Raw genomic sequence first — 24,471 nt, forward strand, 5'->3', positions numbered from 1 at the left:
TTTAATTTCAATCTTCACAACCCTTCTTCTGTAGGAATGCATGCATGGATCATGGATTATGTCTTCATTTAGTCTGAAGCATCCTTGGCTTAAGAGGAATCAAATTTGTATAAATGGCGTGGCTCCCATAGGGGAAATAGAGGATTTTTTTTAAAAATCTGTAAAAATGCCTGCATTCTGTCCTAATTTGGTCAGATGCCTGATTTGGTAAAGAGAATCAATCTGTCCCCTGAGGCTGGAAGGGCAGGGCCCCATAGAACAAATACTTTAATAACATATCCTTCTTCAGCAGGAATTCTGTCCCAATTTGGTCTGAAACATTAGGTAAAGCGAACTCAATATTGCATAAATTGTGGCTCACGGCATTTTGCCAAACCTTGGCCAGAGTCCAATAGAGGAAATAGAGGAATTTCTTTTAAATCCCTCTATAGAAAAGCTTGGCTTCTGTCCCAATTTTGTCTGAAGCATCCATTGGTGAAAGGGAATCAACTGTTTGTAAATTGTAGGACTTGGCCGTTTGGGGCGGGGTCCACCAGGAAAATCTTTCTAATGTTTATGTAGTCCTTCCTCTGCTGGAAGAATATCAGGATTTAATTCCAATTTGATCTAAAGTACTCTTGGGTGAAGAAGATTTTAAAGAAAATAATTTGGCTGTCCCTCCGGGAAACAGACGGTACAGCCCAAGGGGGAAAGATATTAATCTTTAGAATTTCTTTTCCGTGAGCAACCTCAGATCAGTGGTAAAGGCCCTTGCCAATTGGCCAATCAAGACCTCTTGTAATTTCGAGACTAATCAGAAAAAGCAAAATGGCTGGAAAACACAATCATCAAGGATTCTGAAAGAGTTAAATTGTAATCACTATCTCTTAAGAACTTCTCAAATCTCAAATTCATTCATCGTTCAACTTTGTCCCTATCATAGTTGTACTTTATCAGAAAATAGCATGGAAACAAAATGGTTGACAGGCGACCATTGTTGCTATTTATTCAGAGGTTCTGTAAAATTTCTTACAATTAAAAGCAAATTTAAGAAACGTAGAGAAAAGATGCAACTTTTTAAGAGTATGTAATGATCATGGTGAGTACCAAGATCCCTCTGTGATCTCAGCTCTCGCTCGGTATGCTATTGATGAGATGCAAAAAGATAAAAACAATGTACATTAGTTGAAAATTCTTCAAGATTTCATTCTAACAAGTAATATGAACAGAGATCATCAACAGGGAAAATCATTCTTAAATGAAAACAAAGCATTAAAGATTTACTGTATTACTGGTTTAATAGCACAATTATTTGACCACCAATCATATCATTTGAGAATATAGGTGTAGAATACAACATACCACAAACAATTATTCCTGACACTGCAGTCCTTAAAAACAAGTCATCAGTTGCACTATACTTTCACAAGTGGATGTGACACAGTACAATCTTTCAGTGGCCATATAATGATACAATTCTGTTTTCTTGTAAAAGTGTCTGCAGTTAACTGATCAAGAATCAAATGCCAGGAAATATCAAAGCATTTTAAATACATTGCTGTATCATTATCAATATTCATCATAATTAATACCAAGAGATCATATCATAAACCTTAGATAAAGATTGTTATCTAGAAGTCACGTCAACTCATCACAACACAACTGGTAATCACAGACGAGTCATATTAAGCAAAGTTATCTCTCCAAAAAAAGAATGTAGAAGTAAAATATGGTTCATTAACTGAAGAAATACTGACTTGGTAGTCAAGTACGGTAGTAGTATAACCAGGTTTTACTGTAAAAAGACAGACTTAGTAGTGAAGTACGGTGGTAGTAAAACCAGGTTTTATGGTAGAAATACTGACTCAGTAGTGAAGTACGGTGGTAGTATAACCAGGTTTTATGGTAGAAATACTGACTTAGTAGTGAAGTACGGTGGTAGTATAACCAGGTTTTATGGTAGAAATACAGACTCAGTAGTGAAGTACGGTGGTAGTATAACCAGGTTTTATGGTAGAAATACTGACTCAGTAGTGAAGTACGGTGGTAGTATAACCAGGTTTTATGGTAGAAATACTGACTCAGTAGTGAAGTACGGTGGTAGTGCCCTATTTCTGATATCTGGAAAGTAGGATTGCGTAGTGTATCATTCTACTGCATGTAAACACTTCTGAAATGCAGGATCTGAACCCAGTTAACACACCCAGGAGTATACATGTGTTTGTATGTCTGACTAAAATTTGATGTAAAAAGAATAATTCTCATACATGAAACAGAAAAATTTATCACATTTTGCACTCAATGTGAAATCAAACTAAAAAACTTGTAAACAAAAGCAACTCCTTGTTGCAAGAATGCGAGCAAACATCAGCTTTGAAATATTTCTGATGTTTATAACAACTTCTTTGGTTTTCAGGAACTGTTCAGAAAGATACAATAATGTCAGTATCCTATTATACTTCCTTATGGAAAAATTTCCCTGGTTGGTAGCATCTTGCCATGGCTTCTTCTGGAATAAGCATGGCTAGTCCTGTGGGGGCAGCTGTGTCCAGTCAATAGGAGTCTTGCCTTTACCCTTCAGGTATGTGTTACATTTGGAAAAGTGTTTGCAGCCCATGAAGCCTCGGTGAGCAGAAAGAGGTGATGGGTGGACACCCTTCAGAACACAGTGCTTTTTCTGAAATGACAAGAAGTGGTGATATCTTTGAGGTTTAATATCGAGGTACAAAATATTTCAACTTTGAGGTACAAATTATTTGAACTTTGGGGCATGAAACATTTAAACTTTGAGGTTCAAATTATTTTACCTCAAGGTACAAATCAATTTAAATCTGAGGTACAAATTATTTCAATTCTGATGTACAAATCTTTTAACTTTGATGCTCAAATCACTTCAACTTTGGGGTATGAATAATTCTAATGTGCCCAGGTACATACTATTTCAACAAATCATTTTCATTTTGAGCTAAACAAATTTTTTCTTTGAGGTATAAATAATTTTAAACCATTAAATCTGCCTGATGTACATGTAGACAGATTAGAAACACACAGATACAAGTCTGAGGTTGTGAAGGTAGACTTATTTAATATTTTGCAAATATCTTTCCCCTGAGTTTTCAATATATAAATTTCAACCGCACACACATACATTTTTATAGATGTTCACAAATATATTTTATAGATTTACACTTACATTTTTATAGATGTTCACAAATATATTTTATAGATTTACACTTACATTTTTATAGATGTTCACAAATACATTTTTATAGATGTTCACACATACATTTTTATAGATGTCACACATACATTTTTATAGGTGTTCACATATACATTTTTATAGATGTTCACATATACATTTTATAGATGTTCACATATACATTTTTATAGATGTTCACACATACATTTTTATAGATGTTCACACATACATTTTATTGATGTTCACACATACATTTTATAGATGTTCACATATACATTTTATAGATGTTCACATATACATTTTTATAGATGTTCACACATACATTTTTATAGATGTTCACACATACATTTTATAGATGTTCACATATACATTTTATAGATGTTCACACATACATTTTTATAGATGTCACACATACATTTTTATAGATGTTCACATATACATTTCATAGGTGTTCAAATATACATTTTTATAGGTGTTCATATATACATTTTATAGATGTTCACACATACATTTTTATAGGTGTTCACATATACATTTTTATAGGTGTTCACACATACATTTTTATAGATGTTCACATATACATTTTTATAGGTGTTCACACATACATTTTATAGGTGTTCACACATACATTTTCATAGGTGTTCACATATACATTTTTATAGGTGTTCGCACATACATTTTATAGGTGTTCACATATACATTTTATAGATGTTCACATATACATTTTTATAGGTGTTCACACATACATTTTATAGGTGTTCACACATACATTTTTATAGGTGTTCACACATACATTTTTATAGGTGTTCACACATACATTTTATAAGTGTTCACATATACATTTTTATAGGTGTTCACACATACATTTTTATAGATGTTCACATATACATTTTATAGATGTTCACATATACATTTTTATAGGTGTTCACACATACATTTTATAGGTGTTCACACATACATTTTTATAGGTGTTCACATATACATTTTTATAGGTGTTCACATATACATTTTATAGATGTTCACATATACATTTTTATAGGTGTTCACACATACATTTTATAGGTGTTCACACATACATTTTTATAGGTGTTCACATATACATTTTTATAGGTGTTCACACATACATTTTATAGGTGTTCACATATACATTTTTATAGATGTTCACACATACATTTTATAGGTGTTCACATATACATTTTATAGATGTTCACATATACATTTATAGGTGTTCACACATACATTTTATAGGTGTTCACACAAACATTTTATAGGTGTTCACACATACATTTTATAGGTGTTCACACATACATTTTTATAGATGTTCACATATACATTTTTATAGGTGTTCACATATACATTTTTATAGGTGTTCACACATACATTTTATAGGTGTTCACACATACATTTTTTAAGGTGTACACATACTTTTTTATAGGTGTCAAGCTTTGAAAATGAACTCTACAAATATTAAATCTACAATTCTTCAGAACGTTCAATTCATGAGGACAGCCCAAATTTCAGGGAGAATAAAAAGATATGATAAAGTAACAAAAGTTTTTAGACAACTGAAAATATTCACTATTTGAATGACATCCCTTGGCACAAGATTAAAATGATGAGGCATTTTCAATCCCCCTCTATAAATATGAAAAAAAAAAAGAAAACAAATAAAAAATAAATAAATAAAAATTGTCTAAGCTCCCCTAAACCCGTAACAGCTGAAACTATCTAGAATAAAAACGATGAAACAATTGACACGTAGATCCGGATTTAATTGTCCCAGCTTATGAAAGTCATAACTAGTTGTACACCACCAGGAGACCAGATCAATTCCACATACTACACGGGTATGGCCTTGTTTACCTAGGTATATACATGTATGTTTACTATGTGAAGTAGAATTCTGGTTACGGTAGATGAACATACCTAGGGCTTACTCACTTTAACTGTAAACTATGTACACAAACTGAAAGTGAGCCTGAATGTATGCAGTTAGTCTGCTATAAGGCTTGGAAATCTACCGGACTGGTATATTTCCCTTCCCAAGCAACTTACAGGTACATATATTATCAGTATTTTATCATTATTTTGCAATGTTTCCATCAGACTGGCACAATCTAAGTACAACTAAATGCCATTGCATATCAGTATTTATAAGGACAAATTGATGTCTAGAGTATATACTATCTGTGTAGTTTGTACAGGTTTCAGTAACATGTATGTAGGTCATGTTATTGGTTATTGTTATTGGTGTATGCTGACACCAATTGTCGGTGGTGGAGCTCCGACTTTAAGTACACATAAATGTAGGTATGAGGCATTTGGGAAGACCTGTAGAAACTGTCAAGGTCTGTTAAAATCCCCAGGACTGTATCAGTGTTAAATAAAATCCCCAGGACTGTATCAGTGTTAAACAAAATCTGCTTTTACTACTTTCGTAGACCAGTAGAAACTCTCAGGGTCTGTTAAAATCCCCAGGACTGTATCAGTGTTAAACAAAATCTGCTTTTACTACTTTCGTAGACCAGTAGAAACTCTCAGGGTCTGTTAAAATCCCCAGGACTGTATCAGTGTTAAACAAAATCTGCTTTTACTACTTTCGTAGACCAGTAGAAACACTCAGCGTCAGTGTTAAACAAAATCCTCAGGACTGTATCAGTGTTAAACAAAATCCTCAGGACTGTATCAGTGTTAAACAAAATCTGCTTTTACTACTTTCGTAGACCAGTAGAAACTCTCAGGGTCAGTTAAAATCCTCAGGACTGTATCAGTGTTAAACAAAATCTGCTTTTACTACTTTCGTAGACCAGTAGAAACTCTCAGGGTCTGTTAAAATCCTCAGGACTTTATCAGTGTTAAACAAAAAAGGCTTTTACTACTTCAGTAGACCCAAAGGAATGCTTAAGGTCTGTTAAAATCCTCAGGAGTGTATCACTACTATACAAAGATAGACTTTCTGAATTACAAAATGTATCAAATATATATCAAAACTTGATATTCTCAGCTTTGTTTGGATAGGGGCTCAAGACTGACCATTGCAAATAGACTTTTTTTTATAATGTAGTCCCTTCCTTTAGCATCCAGGGGTTGGAGGTTGGGGTTTGGAGGGTAAATAAACTGTTTTAGACAATTTCTAAATAAATGAGAAGCAATACGGATGTTTTGTATTCAGCAACCCCATATGTCTTCCCTCTGAATATGAGCCATTTGCTGTGGCTAGGTTTTGATCCTCACTGTAAGCTGGTAATGACCCAACAGCACCATCATAAAAGTTTTTGAGGTACAAAATAATTTACTTAGAACATGCAATGTAGGATGTTGGGCAATGGCATTCACAACAGATATGAGTGACACACCTGACCATCAGATTACTAGATAATTGTCCATGAAAACATGCAACCTGATAAAGGTTACTTATAGAGAAACCTGTGACATAGTCTGAACTATTGTTTACATCCTAATCCTGTTTTGTTACAGACCTGACTAAGGCCATGGCATGTTCCTGTAGGGAGCTCTCCATACTGCTATCAACGTACCTGGACAGGAGAGTGATCGGAACACAGAGGAATATCAACAATAGGAGAAAGGTCATGGCTATTGAAGAAACAATACATAATAAAGGCCAAAACATCAGCACATTTCTGTGTGGGGACGCATCTGATGGCACCAATGTACCAGGCTTGAATAGTGATATCTTGATTGTTTACAATGATGTGATGGTTTTGTCTCCTGAACACAACGTTCCTCCGACAGATAAAACGACACTCACCATAAACGAAGATGACAGTCGACCTGGGTACGTAGCTCTACAACTAACACAAACAGGAAAGATGTGTAGTACAGTGCTACAAAACTCATTTGTTCATGTTGGGAACGCTGTATTTGTGTCAAGCGACATCTTTCAGGAACAAACCACCATCCATCACAGTGACATGGGTTTGCCAGGTAAATCAAATGTACCAAGAAGTACCCAGATTAAAACAGACTACCTGCACAGCTTTCAATGTAACAGTTGGCCTAAGAGGGCAAAAGAATGGGAAAGGCGTATACGTCTGTCTGGATGGCCATCACAAACTTTGATTGACAGAATTGTTCAAAAAGGTTGTCATCTTGTCCCGATAAGGGAAAGATTTTTTATGGATAAAACGTCGCAATGGAAGATATCATTTGCATCTGCAGAAAGATTTTTAATTCATTCCTTCAGCAATGTTCAGTTGAAAGTTTATTGTTTAATGAAATATTTTTTTGAAGAAATTAGAGATACCCTGACAAAAATAACTGGAGAAGACAGTATCCTACCATCTGATTCCTTAAAAACAGTCATGTTTTTTGCATTAGAAAATGCTCATCAAAATGTGTGGCAAGAACAAAATCTATTTTACTGTTTCTGGTTTTGCTTTAATATTCTGCTATCATTTGTCAAGACAGGACACTTGCCCAACTATTTCATTCCAGCCAACAACATGTTCCTGGGAAAGGTAAATCATCAAAACAGAAAGAAACTCTTTCATATTCTAAATTATTTCCATAAGAATAAGTTACTTTGTTTATCATTCGGAAAATTTTTTCAACCACCTTTATTGGAAAGGATTTGTAATTCAAAAACACAAAAGGAACTGAAGTGTTCACAACATGTAAGCGAAGTCGAGTATCAAGACGATGCAAGCATCTTTTTCGGATCAGTGTCTGTCTCAAATCAGTGCACCTCTATGAGACCAGCGATGAGTTTACTCATGAAATCACAGTCAGAGGTGGAGGAAGCCATTGCATATGGATATACACTAAGGAACATCTCTTTATTTGCACAGCATGATTATTGTCACCACATAGCTGGATCTTCACACAACAAGACCAGATACAAAAGGACAAGAAAATGTAGACACCAGATAATACTTTGTGCTGCTATGGGAACATGTACTGAACTCTTGTACTTAGCAACATTTTATTTCCTGACAGGCAACTATTCTAAGTCTCTAGAGATATGTAGAAATGTCTTGTCACAGCCTTCTTATTACACAGAGGGAACCACAGATCTACCACCAAAACAAAGAATATCATATTTACAGGAATACTGTGGAAAAGGTTACACATTAATATACAAACTTAAAAAAACACTGACAAAATCAATTGGTTTTGGAAAAGAAAGTCTGTTTCTTCCTTGTCTTCAACCAGAGGTTGTAAAGTGTCCATCGGGCCTGTACATACCCCCACTACCCTACACCATCTTTCTATCCTTCCTCTGCTGTAAGGAACTAGGAGACATCAAAGGATATGAAGCCGCTCTACACAGTCTGATTGTAGTGAAATATGATGATCTACAGGGAGCACACAGACACTGGATAGTTCACACACTCCTGGGACTCTGCTATGAAACTTTGGATGACCATACACGAGCTGTCCGAGCTTACATGGAGTCAGCACAAACAAAGACAAGATACCATGACTTCAATCCTGCCCCAGAGAGAATAGAGGCTCTACAGAGGTTAGACACTGGATAGCAGAAAAAAAACTAGATGTCTAGCTAACAAGCTAGCACACTGTAGATAACTGAGACTCTACAGAGGTCGGACACTGGATAGCAGAATAGATTTGATGTCTAGCTAGCCAGCATACTGTTAGTGACCACTGACCACTACAGAGAATTGAGGCTCTACAGAGGTCAGACACCTGATAGCAGAATAAATTATCCTCGGTAGATGCCTAGCTAGCACACTGTATTGTTAGTGACCACTGACTGCTAGTTATACTCGTCAGATTATGTTAGGCATGTTCAAGAAGGAACATTACCGATTGGCACTTTATTTTTGATATTTCGTGATTTTGATGACACTCTTAGCTCCTCTCAATGTGTAATAAGTTACTGTGATGGAGACATTGTGTATTATGGGACTTTTAAGGATGTGGTTGAACCTGTTGATGTCAAATTCAACATCCACTTGTATCCATTGTCCATCAGATCTAATATAAGAATCATTGTAGCGTATCAAATCTCCAATACATTTACTCTCCGATAAGGAATTCTTAACATGGAGTTGGCTGCCTGATTAAATGACCTTTGCATTATCAATTTGACCAAAATGTTTTCGTGTCTTTTATTATAAAACACGGGCTTAAGGTTCTAAAACTTGACATTGGTGATAATATCCATTGTAAGGTACTAACTCATAACCTATGTTTAACTAGAAGTAAAAAAATGTGAAAAGAGGATTTATATGGGAAAACTTATGAAAAAAGCAGTATAAATTGTATTATCATTCGATACTGCACAACAGCAGTGTAGTTTTAATCAATTTAGCTTGCTTCTGGAAGTTTGTAATTGGAAAAAGATTTAATGACTTTTTTGATAAATTACAATTACCCTTTTTGGAGTTTCTTAATTTAGATATAATCATTAAGTTTATGTCAAACCAAGGAAAATGTGACTAAACATTTGAAGACTTATCCATTTGCATGATGTTGATGATGTTGATGTTGTGTATATACATGTTATCCTTCCCATCATATACACTAGTAATGATAACAAATCATGATTTCAATAGACCAGAAACATTGATAATGAAGATTTCTAACTTGATGAAAAACCTGAACAGCAACTGTTTAATGGCATACACATGTATCATTGGTTTCTTAAATGAGAGCTGATGTTACAAATGGTAATTGAGGATGAAATATACTTACAAAAGTTTTTCAATAAGTACAAATCAAAGTGAAAGTACCTTTTAACTTGTATGTATATGGCAAAATATAACATCCTAGATTATTTATTTCACATCTAAAACGTATTTATATGATATCATTATAAGCCTGACTTGCCACAATAATTTATATTATCACAACAGCCTTTTATCATTGGTCAGTTCACTTGGAGTGGTTGATCTGTTAGGCTTAAGATTTCAGTTAAATGTTGATATTTTAGGCTTCAGGTTTCAATTAAATGTTGATATTTTTGGTTTCTGGTTTCAGTTAAATGTTGATATTTTAGGATTCTGGTTTCAGTTCAATGTTGATCTGTTAGGTTTCATGTTTCAGTTCATTGTCAATCTAAGATTTTTATTCAGTTCAATGTTGATCTGATAGGTTACAGGATTTCAATTTAATGTTGATCTGTAAGGTTTTAGTTAAACATTGATCTGCAAGGTTTTAGTTCAATGTTGATCTGCTATTTTTCAGTTCAATGTTTTTAGCTAGGTTTCAGTTCAATGTTGATTTCCTAAGTTTAGTACAATGTCATAATATAAGACAACAAATCAATGGAACAAAATTCACATCAATATTATAACAAAAATAAAATTAAATATAATTCCAATTTCACATGAATATTATTATTGCAAAAATAAATTATCATTCCTGATTTTTTTTAATCATTATTAAAACGGTTTCTTCTGATAAACATTTTCCCTGTATTCCATCCATGTAGAATATTTGATCATACCACATCTAGGTATTGAGAAGTTTCTTGAAATATGGGTCAGTCTAACTCTTTTTGGCCCAACCTATCAATCCCTTAGGACCGGATCTCAACCAAGAATTTATTGATACAAGGCTGCATATCGTATTTCATCAAAATCTGTTCATCTTTACTCAAAACTATTGTGTTCACAAGTTCCACTGGGAATGAATTATAAAGGGTCACAACTGTCAGTTACGATCAAATCTGTTCCATTTATTCAAATTCTTCCTCAGATCTCGTATATATAGGGCTGTATACAAAGTCATCAAAATCTGTTGATATTTATTTAATTTATTGTGTTTACAAGATTCCATGGTAATAAAACTGCAAAGGGCCATAACACTGTTTTGGTATGAAGGTTTTACCTGGTCTATACAAGCTCCCTTTTTCTGTGCATATGACCCCCACAAAATAAACACCAGCTCTGTTTGACTTTTGTTGAGCCATGATATGACAGCATCAGTGAATTTCTCCCAGCCTTTATCTTTGTGAGAGTTGGCCTGGTGTTCACGCACCGTCAGACAGGAATTCAGTAGAAGCACACCTTAAATAGAATCACAAAACAACAGATGTACCAGAAAGTGATGTTATATCCAGAACTGGGTCTCTTGATTAAAGAGAAAAGCAATATAAATATTTAAAATTTTAGCAACCTAGACCCAGCTTTGACCATGTATATAGGTCAAGGTCATTCATGTGAACAACCTTGGTACCCATTATCCAGGCATGCTTTTGCTCCAATAGTAAGAACTCTGAACTCTTGGTTATTAAAAAGCCATGAAAAAGACAATTTGACCCCTGTGACTTTGAAAAGTCTAAGTTGCTCCTTTTAACAGTCTTAAGAATTCTTCATTGCAGCAGGATAAGGGCCCTATATCATGACCAAGGACCTTATGTTTATTAAGATATAGTTGTTTGAAGGGAAAAGTTGACACCAGACAGACACTGCTCCTTTATACTTAAGCTCACTTGCCATTCGAGAAGATGAGCAAAAAACCTGATCAGTGTACTGTGACCATGCTGGTGGAATCCTTTTGTTTCACCTACCTTGTTCAGCCCAGCCTATCAGTGTACCATGACCAGGGTGCTGGAATCCCTCTATATCAGATATTAGCTCCTTATACATGTTCTCTAAGCTGTAACAAACAAGATAAACTATCCAGTTTGATTGGATGGCTATGTCTTAGGGAGGATAGTTTGTGTTCTGTTGAGTTCTGCAGTGGTCCACAGTCTGATCCCAATCAGTAGAGTGTAAGTATAGTAAATCTGCAGTGGTCCACAGTCTGATCCCAATCAGTAGAGTGTAAGATTAGTAAATCTGCAGTGGTCCACAGTCTGATCCCAATCAGTAGAGTGTAAGATTAGTAAACCTGCAGTGGTCCACAGTCTGATCCCAATCAGTAGAGTGTAAGATTAGTAAATCTGCAGTGGTCCACAGTCTGATCCCAATCAGTAGAGTGTAAGATTAGTAAATCTGCAGTGGTCCACAGTCTGATCCCAATCAGTAGAGTCCTTTATCATCCCTTAAAAACTTTGTCACAGTCGTAGGATAACACAATGCACCAATAAAAAGGACTTAACCTTCTTACTGAGACTAAAGAGAATTTTCATGCAAAATTTGTAGAGTGCAAGAACTGAAAAAGTCTAGGCTCTGATCCCAGTCAGTAGAGTGTAAGATTAGTAAATCTGCAGTGGTCCAGAGTCTGATACCTAGGAAAGACACAGAAAATCAATTACCTCCCTTTTATATAATGGAGGAACTTGGGAAGTATTGAATCAAATTCTAGCCATTACAGAGAATTTCTCTTTAGCTGTGTTTTAGTATTTAAATCTACTAAGCCACAGGTTTGGCACCTAGAATGACCATGGTATTTACAGTCAGTAGGGTTGTACATATATAGAGGTAATTTCTACTATCTCACCTTGGTGGTGGTTTCACTCCTTTCTGTACACTGAAACACAGACCTGTAAAATAACACAAATGTCAGAATGAAATCACTCTTCATTGACGAAATATTGATACTGAGCTGCTCAAAATGTTTCATATAAATCTTTTCCTATCTACTTTCATGTTCACAAGGTCAAATAGTAAGGCAATTGCGAAGGGCCATACCTCAGTAACTTAAAATTGAATCTGTCCCATTGTGTAAAACACACGAGATCTTATTGATAGAAGGCTGCATACTAAAGTTTCATCAAAATCTATCCTTATTTACTCAACTTAAGGTCATGTTAACAAGAAAAGCAAGATGCCCAATGACATACCTATAGTCAGGTGACCTAACATGTTCTTACCACTTCAAGGTTTTGGTATGACTGCAAAAATTTGAACCATTTGAAATCAAATATTTATTGATTTAATCTATAACTTACTGTGAGCTTATTGTGGTTGGATCTATAACTTACTGTGAGCTTATTGGGGTTGGATCTATAACTTACTGTGAGCTTATTGGGGTTGGAGCTATAGCTTACTTGGAGCTTATTGGGGTTGGGTCTGTAGACCTATCATGAGCTTGCTTTGGTCAGGTCTGGTCTAGTCTGTAGACCAATCATGAGCTTGCTTTGGTCAAGTTTGGTCTGGTCAGGGGTCAGGTCTATAGACTTACCATGAGCTTGTTCCGGTCAAATCTGGTCTGATTAGGTCTGTAGACATACCATGAGCTTGTTCTGGTCAGGTCTGATCTGGTCTGGTCTGTATACTTACCATGAGCATGTTCTGGTCAGGTCTGATCTGTCAGGTCTGTAGACTTACCATGAGCTTGTTTTGATCAGGTCTGATCTGTCAGGTCTGGTGGGGTCTATAGACTTACCATGAGCTTGTTTTGATCAGGTCTGGTCTGTAGACTTACAATGAGCTTGATTTGATTAGGTCTGGTGGGGTCTATAGACTTACCATGAGCTTGTTTGATCAGGTTTGGTGAGGTCTGTAGACTTACCATGAGCTTGTTTTGATCAGGTCTGGTGGGTCTGTAGACTTACCATGAGCTTGTTTTGGTCCATGGTATGGATCCTGTCCCAATATCACAACCTTCACCTATAATATAGACATTGTGTTAGACAAAACAGAGTCAGACAATGCATATAATGGCTGAACCAAGAAATGCTCACAAGGCAACGTATGATTATGATAATTCGCTTCAAACAATGTGTTAAAAGTTTTCCAAAGTTTAAGTTAATATCAACGCTGAATGAGTCATATATACCCAGCAATAACCCAGTAATACACCAATACACTAATTCTTTCTACATCTATGTAAACTTACAGACTAAGTCATATCTAACCCACCAATATACCTAGACATCTAATTCTACATCTATGTAAACTTACAGATTAAGTCATATCTAACCCACAAATATACCTAGACATCTAATTCTACATCTATGTAAACTTACAGATTAAGTCATATATAACCCACCAATATACCTAGACATCTAATTCTACATCTATGTAAACTTACAGTCACCAATATACCTAGACATCTAATTCTACATCTATGTAAACTTACAGATTAAGTCATATCTAACCCACCAATATACCTAGACATCTAATTCTACGTCTATGTAAACTTACTGAGTCCAATGTGCAATACTGTGTCCAGGAGAACACTTGGTTAGCAGGTGGATATATTGTGTGTTTAGCTCTCTCTGCCTCCACAAACTTTGTCAGCTAAAATATAACACATTCATTATTCATGTTCCAAACACTTAAATTGTATCAGAATAGTTTCACTTTTTCTAAACAATCATTGTCCTTAAAAAAACTCATAGAATATCAAAGTGTTACGATTTAAATGATGCATCAGACCCATTTGGTGATGGTTATCCTAGAGTATGGTACTTATACATCATCAAACAGTCAAATCCATCTCCTGATACCAAAATGATCAAGAAATGGATTACTTCACTCGCCTTTTATTTACTAATGAGGTAACAGAGGGTATAACCATATAAAGCTAGTAGGGACAAGATGATGCTGGTGTTACTTCAAATTCAAAGTTCTATTTATATAAAAGACAAAACAATACAGGAAACTGAAAAAACTATCACTACTTTGCAACAATTTACAAGAAACAGATAAAGAATTTAGGTAATTTGACGCATTAATATTCTTCCAAGGAGGGTCAATGTACAGGAACTGACCTTGAAACTGATCACTATGGGATGTGTAGTAGTTTCATTACTGGAGATGACCTTGACACTGGTCACAGAGGTCTATGTACTGGAACTGACCCTGACACTGATCACTATAAGGTTTATGTTGTGGTGCCTACCTTGATACCGAGAGTCTATCTACTGTAACTGAAATGGACAGCTCACTAGAGTTTATTTCTGCAGCTGACCTTGACACAGATCACTAATGTTTATTACTGGAGCTGGTGCATTGACTTAGATACATTTTGGTTTACAGACCTTTGATAGAATTTCAAACTATTTTCAGACAATAACAGACAACCAATTAAATACAGGTCCTTTATCACTCATCTAGCTTTGTTCGACTGAAATTAATTCATTCAATCCAAAGAAAAAGGATTTTTTTAAGGTTTATATTGATTTCTTAATTGGGTCCAATACCTATACCCCAGAGTGTCAACAAAACCACTGATACAAGTTTCCTTCACCAAAGAATTCTTCAGATATAACTGGGACAGAAACCTGATATTCTTATAGACAAAATAAGGATTTTAAAGAATTTGCACCTACTTACCCAATAATGCCTCAAAAATCCTGCCCCAGGGGGCCAAGACCAATCGTTTATGTAAATTTGATTCCCTTCACACAGGAATGGTTTAGACTAAATATGGGCCAAATCAAATCATTCCTATAGCAGAAGTAATATCTTACAGAAATTGTTCTATTTCCCCTTTTAGACTTGCCCCGCTTGGCCGAGAGGGGGCTGAAACCCATCGTATATACAAAATTGCTTCCCTTCCTCAAGAATGCTTCAGGTCAAATTTAGGCAACAACTGCTAAGTTTTTCAAGACAAGTAGCAATTTGTTTAAAAAAAAAGCTGACAAACCAGGTAAGCTAATAATTATTTTTCATTTTTCTCAGAGAGTTGAAAAGCCATACAAAAATCTGGAAAGCCATGGAATTAATTCATTAAGATATATCAGGTATGCACTGTATCTGCAGCACAGTTGTATTAGGATCATGCGTAACATTTGCTTGAAATTTAATTCATCCAGATATAAAAGATATTAAATGATTAAGTATTACCTCTAGGAAATAATTCTTTGAAAATTCTTTCTCCAATGCATTTTTCCAGGTCTCCCCAAAGTTGACGACAAGACCTTTAGAGTTGGCAGTTTTAGAATGAAGCTTTGCTATGGCTTTTATTCTATTCTGTTCCATTCGGGCCTTCTGTTCTGGTGACAAAGCTGTGGATGTACCATCTGCACTTGACTTTGTTTCTGGAGTCAATTCTTGCTTCTCTGTTTTGGTCTTCTTAGATGGTGTAATATTCTACAATTTGAACAAGATATTGACAAACAAAAGAAACCTAACCATCCAATTTTAAGTAATATAGTAAATATTTACAAATTTTGTTGAAGTAACAGCCATTATAGTAAGTTAAAGATGAACAACTGTTTTATAAGACAACTCTGTCAAATAACCACTATATGTAGTAATGATCACTTTGACAAGGGAAGTCAATTAAGTACTGCGGAGGAGGAAAGGTATGGAAAAGGAATACATAGCACCAAAGGAGTCATGTTTGGACAGTGTCTCTTTAAACCATTGGAGTCTGCAATCATATCAATGACAGGTCAGAAGCATTCCCACTTCAATAGAAGATGCCTTTAAAGTCATATTGATATTTATTCCTGGAGTTTTTGGCCCTAGAGTCACTTTTTTTCTATTGTGCAGCTCTGAAATGTATGAAAATATTTCTAAGAAAGCAAATAGGAAGTTTGAGGGAAGCTGGTCAATTTGAAAGTGATCGGCATGGACTTGGATATGGGTAAGGCAAAAATACTAGTTATTTTTCAAAGATCCAAGAAAACACCAACATTTTGAATCCGTCTCTGTTATATTGTTATTACATATATATATATATATCCTTTTGTGTTATCACACATGACGTCATGGCGACATGGAGTTATCTACACGGTGTTGTCACCAAGGAAATTCAGAATACATAATTATATTTATATCAGTCCAATTAAATGTTTCAAGAATACTTGCAAAATAATTATGTCACAAAATACATAGATCTAATTTCGAATGCATATTACAAATGAATGAACTAGTCACGATTTTGAGTGTGTGCAGTACTTAGTTTGATTATAAAGTTGATTTTATTTTGACTATTGTGTGTTTACTTCGACGACCCAATGTGCCGCTGATGTGTGCCTGATGTAAACATCAATACCTGTTCGTCCTGTGTCATTTCTGTTGAACGCTTATTGGGTGTTGGTCCAGTCTTAAAAAATGCTGAAATTTTAGATTGACCTATCATAACTGGTATTTTTGCCAACTTTCCTGTCTGATGGAATGGAGACTGTAATCTTGTAAACATAAATATCGCCGCTATTCGTCTCCCGCGCTTGATGGTAATGAGGCTTCTTTCTGTGCACATGCGCGTTACCAACCTGGGGCACTTTCATTTTTCCGGTCGTAACGGCACGGAGGAGTAACAATTTCTTTCCGCATAAAAGACCGCATGTTATCTATGTAAACTATGATATAAGTTTTTGAAAGTATCAAGTACATAGTTACTTGTGTATCATGATTTACATGTATCTGATAAAGTGGCTACATTCTCAAATAAAGGTTTATGTTTTTTCAACTCGCTTTACTCATAAAACAATGACCGAGAGCCTGCTTTTTTCTATTAACAACATATTAAATTTAATGACTTGTGTTTTATTCCTGAAAGCTGAAAAAATATCGCCAATACAGATCAAACAACGCCTTCAAATTAGAATTAGGCGAACTTTTCATGTCTGCTTGAAATGACCATATACAGTTGTTGAAGACATGCCGCGCATGCGTAGATTTCTCGTTCCATGTGAAGATTTTTTTACAATAGATTATCAGAGACGTATGTAACGTGTTATATACGTCGCTGAGATTATATAACGGCATTTCAGAAAAAAAATATAGATATATCGTTGAGTTTAAACATATTTTATTGCCAAAATAAATTTGAACAAGGGAATTGGGCACAAGTTATTGCAACGTATTGGAGCCCTCTCCCATCATACATTTTCAAATACAAGTAGATACCTTTTACGGATAATGTCGTGGAGGACAGAAGGACACCCCTCCGTGGAGGACAGTCAAAGGGAGGGAACTCCCTTCCGTCCTCCTTCTACATATAGTCTATACGCCCTCCTTCTCCACGGAGTACATGCTTATAAAGATATAGGTTTAAACATATATTATACATATTAAGCATTTACACACAAACATAAATACATCATCGTATAAGAATCTTTTAAAGCCTTTTGCTGGATTTAATGAAATTTTGTACATGTGTAAAGACAAAATAGTTTAGGTCCTCAGAAAGATCAATACTACCAAACAAAAGAAGTTCTAAATTCAAATCTACTTCAAATTCAGCCAAATTATGAAACAAATGCGTCTTTCATTTCTGAAAGTTTGACACTCAAAGAAGAAGTGAAAGGCATTCTCACAAGGATGTCCACAGGAGCAAACTGGATTTTCAGCAAATTTACTCGATAAAGATCGTATTTAAGGGAACTACAACTGTGTCTAAGTTTAGTATGTATTATGTTTAACTTACGTTCACCATAACTAAAATAGATAGGTGGGGATTGTTGTGTATTTAAAGTAAGTGAGGTTTTAAACAAATTTATGGAAGGCAGTGACCGTACAGAGAAATCGAACAAATTCCAGCTACGAAGTGTAGAAGGTATAAAAGAGAGGTTTGTAAGAGAAAGCCCAAATAGAGGAACTCTATAATCATTGTTATTTCTAAGATTGTATCTCTTATTACCTGCAACAATAGGTGGCAAGAGAGTGTTTAAATTATCTGGAGTTAGCTTGTTATGCATTTTAAATAAAAGTTGAAGTTTTCTTTCATTTTCGACGATTCGAAAGTGTATCTAAACCAGTTTCAAAATATAAATCTTCTATACGTGCATAAGAAGGAAGGCCAGTTATAATACGAGCAGCTTCTCTTTGGGCTTTCTCTTAATTATCTGATTCAGTATTAGTGCAACCGTCCCAAAATTCACACGCATACTCTAAAATTGGTAAAATAAAAGTTTTGTAAATTTTTAAGAGACTGTTTCTATTTAACAAATATTCCAACCTTCTTAAGGCATTGGTTTTCTTCATAACAGATATATATGTAGCATTGATATGAACCCCCCTATATATATATATATAGGTGAAAATTAGTTGTGTCATTTTTTAGTTGAAATTTACACATGAATCCCTTTCATAGTCTTATCAATTTTTAACAAAACGACTGTTTTGACAACTTCAGTGTGAGATAAAAGCAATATTGTGTATAAATTTCTAAATGTATGCCTCTGACTATCAAGTATAGTAACTTTCCAACACATTGACATATGGCTTGACAAACTTGAATTAAAAATTAGTTGTGTCATTGTTTAGGTGAAAATAACACATACATGTAATTTCAGTTCATAGTCCCAACGCTGTACATGTAAACACGGCATCACTGTACGTGTATCGATGAGTCATTAAGACGGACTGCTGTTTATAGATTTCAGATTTTATTTCTCACTCAGACATACAAACGGTATGTTACAGGAGGCCAAAACTGATAGCAATTCTTCACGTGGCGGACAAGTATCATGAAACATTAAAATACGTACATCTAGACGTTTTTCAAGCTTTTTCAAGATTTTTAAAAAATTGATAAAACTTTAACTTTACAAATTAAGAATAATCCATGCATTTTATTTAGTCTAGAATTCACACAATAATAATTAGGGATAAATATATCTCTAATTCTTTTGATCGATGTATGCTCACGTTTAAATAAATAATGAAATTCATTACCGATATTATTACTACAACATATATTACAAGTTCTGTTTTCCTTAGGTATTCCGATCCATCTACCAGTTTCCATTGGTAGATTTGTATTTGACGTTCTAAACTTAACAATAATCTGTCTTTCTCTTGGTTTTAGTATCGAAAAGTCTTTTTTCCATCTCGAAATTCAACTTCATTATAGAATATGTATTTCCACGAGAGGAATTTTCAATATCATTACTTGACCCATTTTTTAATAAACTGATCTTTTAATCTTCGCTTTACAATAAGTTTAATATAATCTGACATAAATGTACCTACTTTTTGATAATCCCAGAGAAAATTAATACAAGTTTCTATCGGTATATTAGTGAGGAATAAAATGTACGAGTTCAATAATCAATTTCTAATCAATGTTCATCTTTTCGATAGTGTAAGTGGTTACGATAAGATATAGTTAACCGTAGATGTTGTAGACCCTTTCCGATCCGAATCCTTGATCAAGTGTTTTTAACTGTTAATCTTCAAATTTTAATTGTTCTGTTCAAATGTATTTTCAAATTCTAGATCTTCTCGCATTTTTAGTTGTTTTAACTAAAGTAAGGAGTGTCAGATGATTTCTTCGTATATTGAATCTGTGAAATCACAAAGGACATAGAGTCGGACGATAAGAGATTAGCCCACTTGTACCTGTCCAGGTAAATTACTGAGGTTTACTGGCGCGTCCTTCGAAATAACTGACCTTATGAACTCATATAATAAAGTGTGATGTTTTAATTCAAAAGATCTTGTTAAACTGAGTTGTAACACTCTGATTTTTTATAATAATCATTGAAGGTGGTTATTTTTTGTTTGTGATTTTGAACATGGATATTTATGCTATCACGGATTTAAATTCAAAACGAGTCCGATATGTACCGAACTATTACGGACTAGCAGATGATACCTATGTCACCATGACTGTACCGGTCTTCCGAGTAAAAGAGTACATACTAAGTCCGAACTAGTAAAGAGTATAATTCGATAAAATTACTCATCCATGTCTGGCCCCATTCTACATGTGGTCTCTCGTGCCTTCGACTCGATAACGCTAAGGGGACGTAACCCATGGTATCTCTTATGTAGTAAATTCTAGTACCGAATTATAAATATACATTTATGTTTTACTAGTGACTGATGGAAACTGATGAATGCACCAACTCCTCTACAAGATTACATCCAAATACCGTGTTATAAATAAGTCAAAGATCACTAGACTCTTGTAGTTACTTTCTGAAGTTCCAATAACAGAAAGTTATGGAAACTGATTAATGCACCAATTTCTCTATTACAAGATCACATCTAAATACCTTGTTATAAATATACTAGATATTACTAGAGACTTATATAAACAATTTTTTCCTTGGTAAGTTATTAATGGAAACTGGTCAAAATATCGTGTCACCAATACAAGGGAAATAACTCCTACTGACAAAGCGCTACCAATCTCCCATCATCCGATGCTACAATTGCCGGAATTTATATTCTCAGTGCCTCCAGCTTCCCATACGAGTAAATTTGAAGGCAAGAACAACCAAATTACTCACATATGTCGTGTTCTGTCACCGGCTCTGCAAGATAGTGTCAGAAAATGGAAATGTACAGAAAAACCTAATATAAACATTGCAATTTTTTAATGATATTAATTTATTCTATTGTATTAATTCACATAATTATTAATTTTCTTTTACAAGCAATATTTAAAAGTAAAATAAAACAGACTGAAGATGTAATAAAAACAACCGTTCCAAGACTACAAGTACCAACCAAACGTGTGATTGACACTATGATCTAATCTGTCGTTGTGTGAAGTTATGTAATTGTCTATTACACTTACGTGAGCGAAATATAGAATTTGGATTCTATCCGCGTTCTACAGTAATTAAACCAATATGGCGGCGGCCGCATAGTGATACGCTGTAGGCAAACTACGAAAATAGATACAATCGACACATCACTTACATCTAACAACACCCATCAATGTAAAACATATATACTCTAATATACATGTGTACAAAAGTGAAATTTCCCTAGTGTCTACACGTAGTCATGTTGTAAAGGCGTTTTGAGTTGGAATTTGCGAAAACGTACAAGTTACCAGGACAGTGCCGTTAATTTCTAGACAGGTGTTCAGAAATTTATTTGAAGTTGTAATTTTTGTTGAAATTAGTGATATTTTTGCATGTTTAGCATTTTTTTTATTTGGTAACCATGGCAATCACAAGTCAAAAATCAAGGGGAAATATTTTGTTTACACAATTTTATTTCTCTAATGTTACTACAATTACTATGTAGTTTATATATAAATAATATATATACATATAAGTGTGCATTTTTCATAACCGATCCACTATACCTGTATATCTCAAACATGTCTTATGTTTTAAGGAAAAATGCAAATTAGATGTTCCTGATACCCAAGACCGATCCACCATACCTGCATATCTCAAACATGTCTTATGTTTTCAGGAAAAATGCAAATGAGATGTTCCTGATACCCAAGCATGTCCAGTGCTACATTTATTGATCTAAACACAATTAATTAATTCATTACTGTAAATATATTAAATAACGATACACTTATGACTTTTCAAGGTATGTTTTATTCATGGAATTTGCTGCTTCTTGGAAACAATGTTAAGAACAAGATGAAAATATTACTGTACTTGATATAGGTCGCCCTGAACACAGTTGAATAGTCTTTATAGTGTAATGGAACACTACAAAGGAGAGTGTGGTGGGGATAGATGGGGTGTAATGGAACACTTCAAAGGAGAGTGTGGTTGGGACAGATGGGGTGTGATGGAACACTAAAGGAGAGTGCGGTGGGGACAGATAGGGTGTGATGGAACACTAAAGGAGAGTGTGGTGGGGATAGATAGGATGTGATGGAACACTAAATGGGAGTGTGGTGAGGACAGATGGGGTGTGATAGAACACTAAATGAGAGTGTGGTGGGGACAGGTAGGGTGTAATGGAACACTGAAGGAGAGTGTGTTGGGGACAGATAGGGTGTGATGGAACATTAAATGGGAGTGTGGTGAGGACAGATGGGGTGTGATGGAACACTAAATGGGAGTGTGGTGAGGACAGATGGGGTGTGATGGAACACTAAAGGAGAGTGTGGTGGGGACAGATAGGGTGTGATGGAACACTAAATGAGAGTGTGGTGGGGACAGATAGGGTGTGATGGAACACTAAAGAAGAGTGTGGTGGGGACAGATGGGGTGTGATGGAACACTAAAAGAGAGCGTGGTGGGGACAGATGGGGTGTAATGGAACACTACAAAGGAGAGTGTGGAGGGGACAGATAGGGTGTGAAGGAACACTAAAGGAGAGTGTAGTGGGGACAGATAGGGTGTGATAGACACTAAAGCAGAGTGTTGTGGGGACAGATGGGGCGTGATGGTGGAAACGGATAGGGTGGTATTGAACAGTAAAATAAGAGAGTTTGGTGGGAACCTATAGCGTGGCATTGAACTGTAAAATAAGAGAGTGTGGTGGAAACGGATAGGGTGGTATTGAACTGTAAAATAAGAGAGTGTGGTGGAAACGGATAGGGTGGTATTGAACAGTAAAATAAGAGAGTGCATTGGGGACGAAAGGGGTAAGATGGAAAACTTCAATAGGAAAGTGTGGTGGGGACGGATGGGGAGAGATGGAAACATAAATAGGGAAATGTGGTTAGGACGGGTAGGGTGTGATGAAAAATTTTAAATAGGAGAGTGTGATCGGGGCGGATCGGGTGTGATAAAACATCATAATAGGAGAATGTGGTGGGGACGGATGAGGTGCGATGGAACACTTAAAAAGGAGAGTTTGGTGTGGACGCAAGAGGTAAGAACACTTTAACAGAAGGGTGTGGTGGGGGAGGATAGGGTGTGATGGAACACTTCAACAGGAGATGTGATGGAACACTTCAATAGGAGATGTGATGGAACGCTTCAATAGAAGATGTGGTGGAACGCTTCAATAGAAGATGTGGTGGAACGCTTCAATAGGAGATGTGATGGAACGCTTCAATAGGAGATGTGATGGAACACTTCAATAAGAGATGTGATGGAACACTTCAATAAGAGATGTGATGGAACACTTAAATAGGAAATGTGATGGAACACTTCAATAGGAGATGTCATGGAACACTTCAATAAGAGATGTGATGGAACATTTCAATAAGAGATGTGATGGAACACCTAAATGCGAGAACACGGTGGAGCAGTTGCAGAGCGCGATGTAAACGGGATGTGATAGAACATTCGGAGAAGATGTGATACAGCATAGGATGAGGACGGTATGAAAGTTGTGTGAGCACGGTGGGGACGACTGAGGTGGAATATTGGGAAAGGACGATGGGAATGGGATGTGATAGATCACTTGGAGAAGATATAATAGAACTAAGGAAGAACGTGATGGAGATGGGATGTGATGGGACATTGGGGGAGCGCTCTCGGAATGGGATGTGATGGGACATTGGGAGGGCGCTCTCGGAATGGGATGTGATGGGACATTGGAAGGGCGCTCTCGCAATGGGATGTGATGGGACATTGAGAGAGCGCTCTCGGATTGGTATGTGATGGGACATTGAGAGGGATCTCTCGGAATGGGATCTGAAGGGACATTGGGAGGGCGCTCTCGGGATGGGATGTGATGGAAAATTGAGAGGGCGCTCTCGGAATGGTATGTGATGGGACATTGAAAGGGCGCTCTCGGAATGGGATCTGATGGGACATTGGGAGGGCGCTCTCGGAATGGGATGTGATAGATCACTTGGAGAAGATATAATAGAACTAAGGAAGAACGTGATGGAGACGGGATGTGATGGGACAT

The 24,471-nt window shown here is 35.7% G+C and overlaps 1 protein-coding gene across 1 annotated transcript; it reads right to left on the reverse strand.

The window, feature by feature from the left end:
* Positions 1–1,258: 1,258 nt before the first annotated feature.
* On the reverse strand, positions 1,259–17,118 carry LOC132548630 (uracil-DNA glycosylase 2-like). Its single transcript, XM_060212503.1, has 8 exons — positions 17,003–17,118; positions 15,847–16,092; positions 14,200–14,295; positions 13,608–13,662; positions 12,551–12,593; positions 11,676–11,764; positions 10,994–11,172; positions 1,259–2,656 (listed from the first exon to the last, which is right to left on the reverse strand). Exons 1-8 carry the CDS (start codon positions 17,087–17,089, stop codon positions 2,504–2,506), a joined length of 948 nt encoding a protein of 315 aa, XP_060068486.1. The 5' UTR covers positions 17,090–17,118; the 3' UTR covers positions 1,259–2,503.
* Positions 17,119–24,471: the final 7,353 nt, after the last annotated feature.

Source organism: Ylistrum balloti, unplaced genomic scaffold (assembly GCF_031769215.1).
Source record: "Ylistrum balloti isolate Yb309-2 unplaced genomic scaffold, AGI_CSIRO_Ybal_v1 Utg370020, whole genome shotgun sequence".
Classification (NCBI taxonomy): domain Eukaryota; kingdom Metazoa; phylum Mollusca; class Bivalvia; order Pectinida; family Pectinidae; genus Ylistrum; species Ylistrum balloti.